Source organism: Sebastes umbrosus, chromosome 3 (assembly GCF_015220745.1).
Source record: "Sebastes umbrosus isolate fSebUmb1 chromosome 3, fSebUmb1.pri, whole genome shotgun sequence".
In the NCBI taxonomy this organism is placed as follows: Eukaryota; Metazoa; Chordata; class Actinopteri; order Perciformes; family Sebastidae; genus Sebastes; species Sebastes umbrosus.
Window position 1 is genome coordinate 425,781 of NC_051271.1, and position 11,306 is coordinate 437,086.

General features: G+C 42.8%; 1 protein-coding gene across 1 annotated transcript; it reads right to left on the minus strand.

The window, feature by feature from the left end:
* On the minus strand, positions 1 to 11,306 carry LOC119485016 (aspartate aminotransferase, cytoplasmic-like). Its single transcript, XM_037764282.1, has 10 exons — positions 11,289 to 11,306; positions 11,075 to 11,250; positions 7,431 to 7,612; positions 6,997 to 7,120; positions 6,665 to 6,777; positions 4,731 to 4,835; positions 3,450 to 3,600; positions 3,156 to 3,321; positions 1,801 to 1,943; positions 1 to 1,145 (listed from the first exon to the last, which is right to left on the minus strand). The coding sequence occupies exons 2-10, from the start codon at positions 11,181 to 11,183 to the stop codon at positions 1,006 to 1,008; spliced, it is 1,233 nt and encodes a 410-aa protein (XP_037620210.1). The 5' UTR covers positions 11,184 to 11,250; positions 11,289 to 11,306; the 3' UTR covers positions 1 to 1,005.

Consider the following 11,306-nt stretch of genomic DNA (forward strand, 5'->3'; position numbering starts at 1 on the left):
TTTGGTTCTTGTGGTTTATAATTTATTTCAGTAGAACACAGTGTGCCATTACAAACATCACCACACGATGGGAGCGAGGTTACATGAGGCTCTGAGGTCATCACAACAACCGACTCTACAGAGGCGTTCTGTAACACAGTAAGGGCACTGCAGGGCGGAGACAAGATAACAGACAGAACACAGAAGACAGAACACAGAAGACAGAAGACACGTGATTTTGTTCACTGATGGCAAAAAAGTGGCTTTGTGACCTTCAACTATGATCTTCTACGTATAGCTGCACAAAACCTACAACATCAGGCACATGCGTTTACCTGTACAGGAAGTGAACCCGGTCACATGACAGACAATAACCGTTGACCTTCATAACGCCCTTCTTTACACTTCAGCATAATGATTTCATTATTGAATATAATTAATTATTGAAACATGTAACTTCTGATTAGTCATGATTTTCCTTAAAGTGATTTGTTTCCCGCTCAGAGCTGAAGGAAAGTAAAGAAGCGTTAGTGCTTCAGCAGGGAATAAGATAGACCTCTAACAGTGATTACACGTATTTACATCACCTGGATGTCACTTTGTTCAACACTACATATTTAATCCCTTGTAGTGCTAGAAATGACTGAGGAAGCAAAAATTCAAGTGATCTTTCGTAACCAGAAATTATTTGGATACCACAAAGAAATTAAAACCGAAGAGACCTGGCTAAAAACACATTGTTTACTGCGACACATCCGGGTATGACGGCGCTCTGCTGACAGCGAGACCTGGCTTTGTGCGTTCAAGTGTCTTCCTAAAAAATCATTGCACCTCCCAAAAGGTTTATGTGAGAACAGAGAATCACCCACCCTCCCATTGGTTCAACTGCAAAATCCCTGCTGCAGTTTAACCAATCAGGAGGTGAGGATGAGCAGGCAGAGGGGTACGAGGGCACAGACATGACGGTACTTCCTGTGACGTACAGCACAGGGAGGCAGGAAGTGGGCGGACAGAGCTTTACGGCCTTTACTGGACCTTGGTGACGGTATCGTGGATGGACTGAGCGACGTGGTCGATGTTCTTGGAGGTCAGGCCGCACATGTTGATGCGGCCGCTGGCCATCAGGTACACGTGCTTCTCTTTGATCATGTACTCCACCTGTTTGGCTGTAAGACACATGACAACACAGAGACGGTCACAAAGACGAGAAACTGACGCTTCACGCATGCAAACATTCCCTCGCTCTGATGCCGACCTCACACCAAACCACTCGGTGTCCATGTCGGAATAAAATCGCGAGAGTTTTGCTAGAATTGCGCCGCGCTCCCGTTGATCTTGATCGTTTAGTGTAAAGCTGAGCGTACAATGTACGATTCTAGTTTCTGGCCCAAAGTTTGAGCCGCACGACTCATTTTAGATTCGGACAGAATTTCAGCTTCGTCCGATTCCCCGTCAGTGCCTTTTTTCTCCTCTTTTTACAGCGATCAGAGCGTCGCTATCAAGATAACAATGTAGGCTACAATAGATGTAGCTAGTAAAACATAGCTAGCTTAGCTCCAGTTCTCTCTGCTAAATGGAGAGAACTGCACAGACGTGGTCTCGCTGGACCACGTCTGTGCAGACGCTTCACCGCGGCAGACGACTGCTGACACAAACACGGCGTCTTTAATCACTAAGTAACCCTGATATCCTCAGTGTTTCTATGTTAACGGCTACATGTGTGTATGTGTGTGTGTGTGTCTGTGTGTGTGTGTGTGCGTGTATGTGTGTGTGTGTGTGAATGTGTGTATGTGTGTGTGTATGTGTGTGTTTTCCACTCACGGTTGAGGCCGGTGAAGCTGAACATGCCGATCTGCTGGGTGATGTGGTCCCAGGTCCCCGGGGTACCCAGACCCTGCAGCTTGCTCTTCAGCTGATCCCTCATCAACAGGACCCGGTCGGCCATGGTCTTCACATTACCCTTCCTACGGAGAGGAGGGGAGAGGAGGGGAGAGGAGGGGAGAGGAGGAGAGGAAGGAGAGGAAGGAGAGGAAGGAGAGGAAGGAGAGGAAGGAGAGGAAAGAGAGGAAGGAGAGGAAGGAGAGGAAGGAGAGGAGGGAGAGGAAGGAGAGGAAAGAGAGGAAGGAGAGGAAGGAGAGGAAGGAGAGGAAAGAGAGGAAGGAGAGGAAGAAGAGGAAGGAGAGGAAGGAGAGGAAGGAGAGGGAGACAAGCGAATTAGAATTAGAAAAAACTATGACGCAACTTCTGAGTGTTTGAAGTTGAGATGAGTTAATGAAAGTTAAAGTGAATTAAATTCATTGTGATGTTCTCAAAGCAAACAGCTGCTTAAATACTTCAAAAGAAACTTGTAAAAGAATCATGTTCACTTCACTGGGGGTATAGCATGTACTCTACCTTTTCACACTCTACGTAATGTTTTCTGCATAATCACATGCAGTTTGGGGCAAAACTATTTTTTTTGCATGCAGTATAAATTTGTTGTTTTTTCCTATTCTAAAATGGTTTATTTATACTATCAGAGTTTTAATAATGTACAGCCAGCTGGTCATTGTTGTGAAATAAACCCCTTCAGGGTGATGTAAGACCCCTCCACGTATCGCCCTGTTGGTTTTTTTCACAACAATGACCAGCTCGCTGTACATTATCCCTTATTAAAAACACATACAATTTACATGGTAACATGCGACCACTTGTTAGTAAATGCCAGTTTGATGTTTTAAGTAAGGGATAATGTACAGCAAGCTGGTCATTGTTGTATAATAAACTCCGACAGGGCGATGCGGCACCCCTAAGTGAAGCCCTGAAGGGGATTATTTCACAACTATGACCCGCTGGCTGTTCATTATCCTGATTATTACACAGCTACTTACTGAAGAAATCAATAATTTGACTCAAAAATGGTCCTCTAGAGTCTGACATCAGAGCTGTGCCCATAGCAACGGTATGCTATACGTAGCAAAGGTATGCTATACGTAGCAACGGTCTGCTATAAAGAAATAACAGACAGTAGAACGCCGTGATTGACCAATCAGAATCGAGTATTCAACAAAGCCGTGTAATAATATCAGGTAGCTATCAGCTCCCATTTCTGATTAGTTGGCGGACACTAACTAGCTCATGCTGGAGAGTCAACAGCAGCTCTGTGCAGCAGCTCGTTGACGGTAAGGAGCCTATACCATTCAGCGAAGAGCTCGGGGCAGTTGAGGGTCTTGCTGACGACGCGTGCTCCCTGAGACGGCGGGTTGGACCAAGTCGTCCTGACAATTTTCTCCATCTGGGACAGGATGCGGGTCAGGTTCTCGTTGTCCTGGGCAACCACGGTCAGGTTGCCAACTCTCTCATCTGATAACAGCGGCAGAGAAAAGGAGGGACTACTTTAGAGCATGTGATGAGTAGGAGTCGTGTTTTTATTAACAATGTGCATACTGTGTGTAAACTGTGCATATACTGTGCGTATACTGTGTACTCACTGTAAAGGCCAAAGTTTTTGGAGAAGGACTGAGCTATGAGCAGCTCAAAGCCCTCGGAGACAAAGTAGCGGATGGCCCAGGCGTCTTTATCCAGACAGCCAGAGGCGAAGCCCTGGTAGGCCGAGTCAAAGAACACAAACAAGTTCCTCCTCTGGAGAAATAAAGAGATATACAAAGGGACAACAGTAAACGATGAGAAAACAGCCCACGAATACAGTTTAAAAAAGATCTGAAAAATGTCTGAAAAAATGTCCCAAAAAAAAGATCGGAAAAATGTCCCAAAAAAAAGTCTGAAAAAAAAGATCTAAAAAAATGTTAAAAAAAAAAGATCGGAAAAAAGTCTGAAAAAATTTCGGGAAAAAAAGATCTGAAAAATGTCGGAAAAAAAGTCTGAAAAAATGTCCCGAAAAAAAGTCTGAAAAAATTTCCTAAAAAAAAGATCTGAAAAATGTCAGACAAAAAAAGTCTGAAAAAAAGATCTAAAAAAATTCAGAAAAAAAAGATCTGAAAAAAGTCTGAAAAAATGTCCCAAAAAAAAGTCGTAAAAAAAAGATCTGAAAAAATGTCAGAAAAAAAAAGTCGTAAAAAAAGATCTAAAAAAAATTCCGAAAAAAAAGATCTGAAAAAATGTCAGAAAAAAAAGATCTGAAAAAATGTCCGAAAAAAAAAGTCAGAAAAAATAGATCTGAAAAATGTCTGAAAAAAAGTCTGAAAAAATGTCCCAAAAAAAAGTATGAAAAAAAGATCTAAAAAATGTCGGACAAAAAAATCCGAAAAAAAGATCTAAAAAAATGTCAGAAAAAAAAGATCTGAAAAAATGTCAGAAAAAAAAGATCTGAAAAATGTCCGAAAAAAAAGTATGAAAAACAGTATGAAATAAAAGATCTAAAAAAATGTTCGGAAAAAAAAGATCTGAAAAAAAAGTCTGAAAAAATGTCTGAAAAAAATGTCTGAAAATAAGTATTAAAAAAAAGATCTAAAAAATGTCGGACAAAAAAGTCTGAAAAAAAAGATCTGAAAAAATGTTTTTTTTTAATTTTTTTATTTAACACTTGAGCATCCAATCCCATCAATAACAATTGGAAATATATGGATTTCAAAATGTAGTTTGGCATGCAGACGAAAAAATACACTTGTTCACTTATTAAATCCACAACCAACAGATTAGTACGAGCTTTACTTAATGACTTAATGGGGGGAGCCTGAAAACAGTGACAGCATGTGACAGACACCGTTACTGTACGTGTGACCTGAAAGACTACAGCAATAACGTCGTCTTACCTTCATGATCTCGGCGATCTTCTTCCACTCCTCCTGGGTCGGGTCGGTGCCGGTGGGGTTGTGTGCGCAGGCGTGGAGGACGAAGATGGAGCGTTCTGGAGCTTTCTGTTGAGAAAAGGATGAAATAAGCATGTTGAAGTCAGGATTCCAAACAGATGTTGTAGGAGTGGGCGATATATATGGAATATACTCGAGGTATTGCGGCTTGTTTAACGTGGGATGTAGTAAATTACTCCATCGTGAACATCGAGTACAAATTGTCACGCAATATTTTTAAGCCGGCAGCTGTATCTGGAGGGAAGCAGGAAACAGGAAACAGGGAGAGCGGAAGAAGTGAGGCATCGAAGTGAGTTCATTCGTGTTGAGGTCGGAAAAGGTGATGGAAGATGTCTGCCTCCACTTCGGAAAAAGACGGTCAGACTAGCCCCCAGGTTGTTTTGCGGTACGTGTATATACTAGGTACTACGGTAAGAGCGTGTAAGAACTGACTTCAAAATAAAAGTGACCAAGAACTGACTTCAAAATAAAAGTGTTCTTCCGGTGAATGTGATCGGCAACTTTGCATAAATTCAATAAGTCAGTCTGTCAATAATAAATAAAGATATAAAACAAAATTTATAAATATTAACTAATAAAATGTGACGACAATTAATTCGCCTGCAAACTGTATTTCTGAGAAAAATGTAATTTAATTTGTGTGAATAATCAGTCAGACTTAATGAGAATACATATCCAAACATCAATCTGACTTCAACATGACAGTACACCACCTCAGAGTTTAGATTAGTTTGCTAGAATGATCACGTTGGTACAATCATACACATCAAAGGGTTAAATCAGCAATAACAGTTATGTTATTTTAGAGAAAATATGAAAAGATGGAGATATTATTTATAAGCTACATGGCCCAGCCCTCAGATGATGATCTAAAGCTGTTTTCAAAGGATGTCAGTCAGAAACTGAATCCATGCAGCGGATTTGGCCTCTGAGTGGTTATTGTCATGTATTTTCAGGTGTAATATCAAATGATCTGTATCTGAAGTCATATAAGTTGATGAGAAAATTATACAATATAGAATTTCTATAGATGTTTAAAGCTGTTAATCAGTAATATGTGAAATCACTGTGATGTGAGAGGCAAACAGGATTGGATGCTTCCCAGCATCGGACGCTTGGTGGGCTGCCACTAGACACAACACACTCGGCTCCTGATTGGACGAACGCTTTCCCTCCGTGGGCTGCTGCTCCCAGCTTTCAAACTGGAAACAATACGGCTGATCGTTTGGAAACTTTCTTCTCTTAATTTACGAAATTTGTTCACCAAAATGTGTTTCTGAAAACATCTGAGGCGGGAAATAATCCTGCAGCTGAATCTGTCTTTATTTTAGGTCGACAACGTTTATTTCAAAAGATCCTCGGGAGTTTCGAGAGGCGGCGAGTTGCGTCGCCCGTGATTTGCATAAAGTAAACTAGACCTCAACTTTATGCAAATGAGGAACGGCCGTCGTGACGCACCGTCTCTCGAATTGCGCCGCCACACTACCAGAATGCATTGCACGGCTGCTTACATAGACAATGAATGGGATGCGTAAAAAGGACGGATCCTGTGGACACGGACCATAAAGAGAATTTCAGTCACAGTCTGGACACGCTGTCCGTTGCCTAAAGAGTCTGCTGACTCCTCTAGTTAACCTTTTCCTTCTTGGATAAAACCCAAATATAGCAAAACAGCTCAATTTTCATCAGCTACCATATTTATTTCATTTAACAGTGTCTCCTCTCTTTCAGTCTTGGAAGCTACTAGAAACTCTACATTATATTCCCACCATTATAGTTTAATTTAATGCTACAGAATACCTACGACAGGTTTAAGAAGATGCCCTATTGTCTGACTTCTTATGTTCTTATCACTCATCCCAGTCGTCCCTCCTCACCTCCAGGTCATCAAGGAGCCCGGCGAGGTCCAGGCCCCTCTTAGCGGCATCCCAGTAGTGGTAGGGCCGGATGTCTTTGAAGCCAGCATCAGCAAACACACCGTTGTGGTTCTCTGGGAGGAAGAAGAAGAAGAACACACAGCAGGTCATTAAAAACTTCAAATCAACTATGAAACTGACTGTGACCCTTAGTACTACCTAAAGATTCAAAGAGAACGTAGCAGTGAAGTGTTTCAGAAAGCAAAAGTTCAAAGACATTTTAGTGAATTTAGAGTGATCCGTTTCCGTATTCTAGTAGTACTTGGTTACTTGTTTTACTGCTGTCTACTAACCCCAGGTGGGCGCTGAGACGTAGACGGGCGTGGCCGTGTTGTTGACGCCGTTGTACCAACGCCGCAGGAACTCTGCGCCGACCCTCAACGCACCCGTCCCACCCAGAGCCTGGACGCCTCCCACCTGAGAGAGGAAGCAACACGAGGGAAACAGGATGAAACATGAGAAGAATAAAGTTTTACTACATGACACAACTAAGGAATGTAAAACAGACTATTTAATAAGATTGCAACTAACCGTTATGTATATTTGTGACTATATACTTGACAAACCAGATACATACTTGATCTTATCTGGTTGAGAAGGTAAACAAGCATGTCGTTCATTTAAGATTTATTTAAAAATGCCATGACTGTGACCAGGTTTCAGTCAACATTCAGAGAACTCTGCACCAGACCCAGAGTGTTTAATGTGTGTAAAGTGTTTGTCTCACCCTGTTGTCCTTGATGGCGGAGCTGTCGTCTCCCAGGGCGACCTTGGAGGCGGCGGAGCGGAACTCTGGCAGGCCGAGGATGGGCAGGTACTCGTGGTTCAGGCTGCCGTCCTCCACAATCAGCCGCTCCACCTTCTTCACCACCGGCAGCACCCAGGGCAGGCAGTCATCGGTACGGTAAGCTGGAAGGGGACGCAACGCAAACGCAGCGCTTTATCAACAAGCAGGGACAAGCAAGAATATTATTCAATAATAATACTGGGAACTATTTGATCATTCTTTAAAGAACGAGAATGTGAACACACATTTTACCACCGGAGCGTTACTACCGACGCTAATAACAAGGGAAAATATTTATTGTATTATATTAATATTTTTGAAGACAAGAAAATAGTTGCATAAACTATTTAATTTTTTATAATTTAATGACTATTAAAAAATTAGAAAACCACAACTCATCCCTATCAACAACCACGAGGCCTTCTGTCTCCAGCTCGAACGCTGGTGACAGAGATACAGAAAGTTTGTCACAGCTGCATTTCAATCTGGACAAAACATACAAAGAAAAAGGCTTTCTGCGTCATTTTGGCACGAACAAATGCCCGTTGTGTTCTGCAAAACTATAGTGCAAAATCCTCTACCCAAACAAAGTGCTTGCAGTCGTCCAAAACATGATGTGTTTCTGGATAAATTGTATTCACGGGTACTCGCACAAAAACGTTGGTATTTGTTGCCATGCTGCTATATATATTTTTTCCATAAATCCATGATGTTTGAGCATAAAAACACACTTTTCATTGGTCAAAACAATAAAAGTATATGTATTTTTTGCTAGATATCAGATATGATAGGCTTTCTCTATTATCTCTCTATCGGTAGGCAAAATATCATCCCAGCTTATATCATCATATTTCACCATTTCTCACGGTGGCACTGTTGTATTTCAACATGTTTTATTTATTGAAGTATGAAGCCTAAACGTAATAATAGCAGTAACCTTGCAGCCTGACATGATAAAGCTAAAGATAAACAGAGGAAAACAGTACTATCAGATTCAATGCAATGTCACACACACTCTCTGAAGGTCACCGTTAATAGCCAGACTACACTACTGTAAGTGTGTGTTGCACATATTTGACTCCTGAAGAACTCCTTCATACTGTAAGGAGGCCTGTGCAGAACCGTATCAAATATCAGGCCTTCACCACAGCTGTAGACGCACTATAAAAAGATCAAACGAGCACGTTGGTGGATCACGATTTAGCGTGCTGAGTTCAAGGTCAAAACTGCTAACGACCGTGGCTCATGGCAGGGAGTGTGAAATGTGGATTGGGTGGTTAAAAGGCCAGAAGCACTGATGTATCTGTAACACACATCAGCTGCTGCTTCCTGGACTCACTTCCTACAAAAAATATATAAGGCTGCGGTCAAAAAGTCAAATAATGACATCCTAACGTCTTTTCCTAACCACTTCTCCTTGACCTGGATGGAAAACACCATGAGGTCAAGGAAGTTTGTTGTGGGATGTTATTCTCTCTTTTCCTCTGGTAAAGGATGCTCCAGTGTGTCCTCTGCTAAAGGAGATAATAAAGGAAGCATTGAAGCTCCTTTCCTCTGATAAAGGATGCTCCAGTGTGTCCTAAAGGAGATAATAAAGGAAGCATTGAAGCTCCTTTCCTTTGGTAAAGGATGCTCCAGTGTATCCTCTGCTAAAGGAGATAATAAAAGGAAGCATTGAAGCTCCTTTCCTTTGGTAAAGGATGCTCCAGTGTGTCCTCTGCTAAAGGAGATAATAAAGGAAGCATTGAAGCTCCTTTCCTTTGGTAAAGGATGCTCCAGTGTGTCCTCTGCTAAAGGAGATAATAAAGGAAGCATTGAAGCTCCTTTCCTTTGGTAAAGGATGCTCCAGTGTGTCCTCTGCTAAAGGAGATAATAAAGGAAGCATTGAAGCTCCTTTCCTCTGGTAAAGGATGCTCCAGTGTGTCCTCTGCTAAAGGAGATAATAAAGGAAGCATTGAAGCTCCTTTCCTCTGGTAAAGGATGCTCCAGTGTGTCCTCTGCTAAAGGAGATAATAAAGGAAGCATTGAAGCTCCTTTCCTTTGGTAAAGGATGCTCCAGTGTGTCCTAAAGGAGATAATAAAGGAAGCATTGAAGCTCCTTTCCTAAGCATTTAGAGGATTCAAACAGGTTAAACTGGTTTGGTGCACACAGATATGCTTTGGCAACGAGGTACCAAAGTGCAGCTTAGGTAACAACAATACTAATAGTGGTTTCTCAAGTATCCTGCAAAGGCATTCATTAAAGATGACATCATCCATGCCATCTGTCACACAATACAATGAACGATCTGACCGTTTCAAAACGAGCAGGACTAGCAAGATGAGATTCTCACATTTCATTTGAGGCTGATCTTAGTCTGCCAACTTCACACCTGGTTAGGGATGAAAACTAGCCTCTTGGTCTGGCTCCATCGGTACCAACCATGTCATACTACCATGTCTGGAAGGAGGTTAAATAACGCTCCAAAGTTGGGCTAAATGTTAGCAAGGAAAAACTGTCATGTCCATGTTCAAAGGGGTCCCTTGACCTCTGACCTCCAGATCAGTGAATGTAAATGGGTTCTATGGGTACCCACGAGTCTCCCCTTTACAGACATGCCCACTTTATGATAACCACATGCAGTTTAAATGTGTTATTGTCTTCTATTGTAAAGTGGTGTGTCTGAATAGTCTGCATGCTGGGGTTCCTGAAGGGTGAAGACCATACACTGGGTCTGTGGTGAACAGGAGAAGGATGCGTTCAAGGACACAGGCGAGACGGTGGGATAAAGTAAAGGTGGCAGCTGCTGTGTATTCTACATGGTGACTAACTGACTCTAGTTGAACAGTTTTGGGGTAAACGGTGAGAGATCATCACAAGACGAGCTGCTGCTCTCTAAAGTCTCAGTTAGTCCAGTTCCAGATGTGTAGCAACTGAAGGTTCATACACAGCTGTACACATGAAGCTGGTTAGCTGCTAGCTGCTAGCGAAGGTCACATCACAGAGCTGCTACACTCTGACTCTGACACACAGCTACACGGCTCCATGAGGCTAACACACAGCTACACGGCTCCATGAGGCTAACACACAGCCGCTCCATGAGGCTAACACACAGCCGCTCCATGAGGCTAACACACAGCTACACGGCTCCATGAGGCTAACACACAGCTACACGGCTCCATGAGGCTAACACACAGCCGCTCCATGAGGCTAACACACAGCCGCTCCATGAGGCTAACACACAGCTACACGGCTCCATGAGGCTAACACACAGCCGCTCCATGAGGCTAACACACAGCCGCTCCATGAGGCTAACACACAGCCGCTCCATGAGGCTAACACACAGCCGAGGGCAGCACAGTTTAGTGGGCTGACTCACTGCCAGCAAGCTAACTGAACTTTAGCTTTAGCATTAGCTTTAGCTTTAGCATTAGCATTAGCATTAGCTTTAGCACTAGCATTAGCATTAGCACTAGCATTAGCATTAGCACTAGCATTAGCACTAGCATTAGCATTAGCACTAGCATTAGCACTAGCACTAGCACTAGCTTTAGCTTTAGCATTAGTATTAGCATTAGCATTAGCAGACCCTCTCTGGACTCACCTCCTACTCCCAGGTTGACCTTCTTTGGGTCGCTGTCTTCTCTGAAATCAGCCGTCAGCTTGAAGACAGCCACCGGAGCAGCCTGAGGGACATCACTGAAGAGGGACATGATTCAGGACACGGCACAAGATCACCGGTGAAGGACAGGAGGAGACCGGGACAGGGTGATGCAGAGAGAGAGACAGGCAGAGAGGGAGACAGGCAGAGAGGGAGACCGGCAGAGAGAGAGACC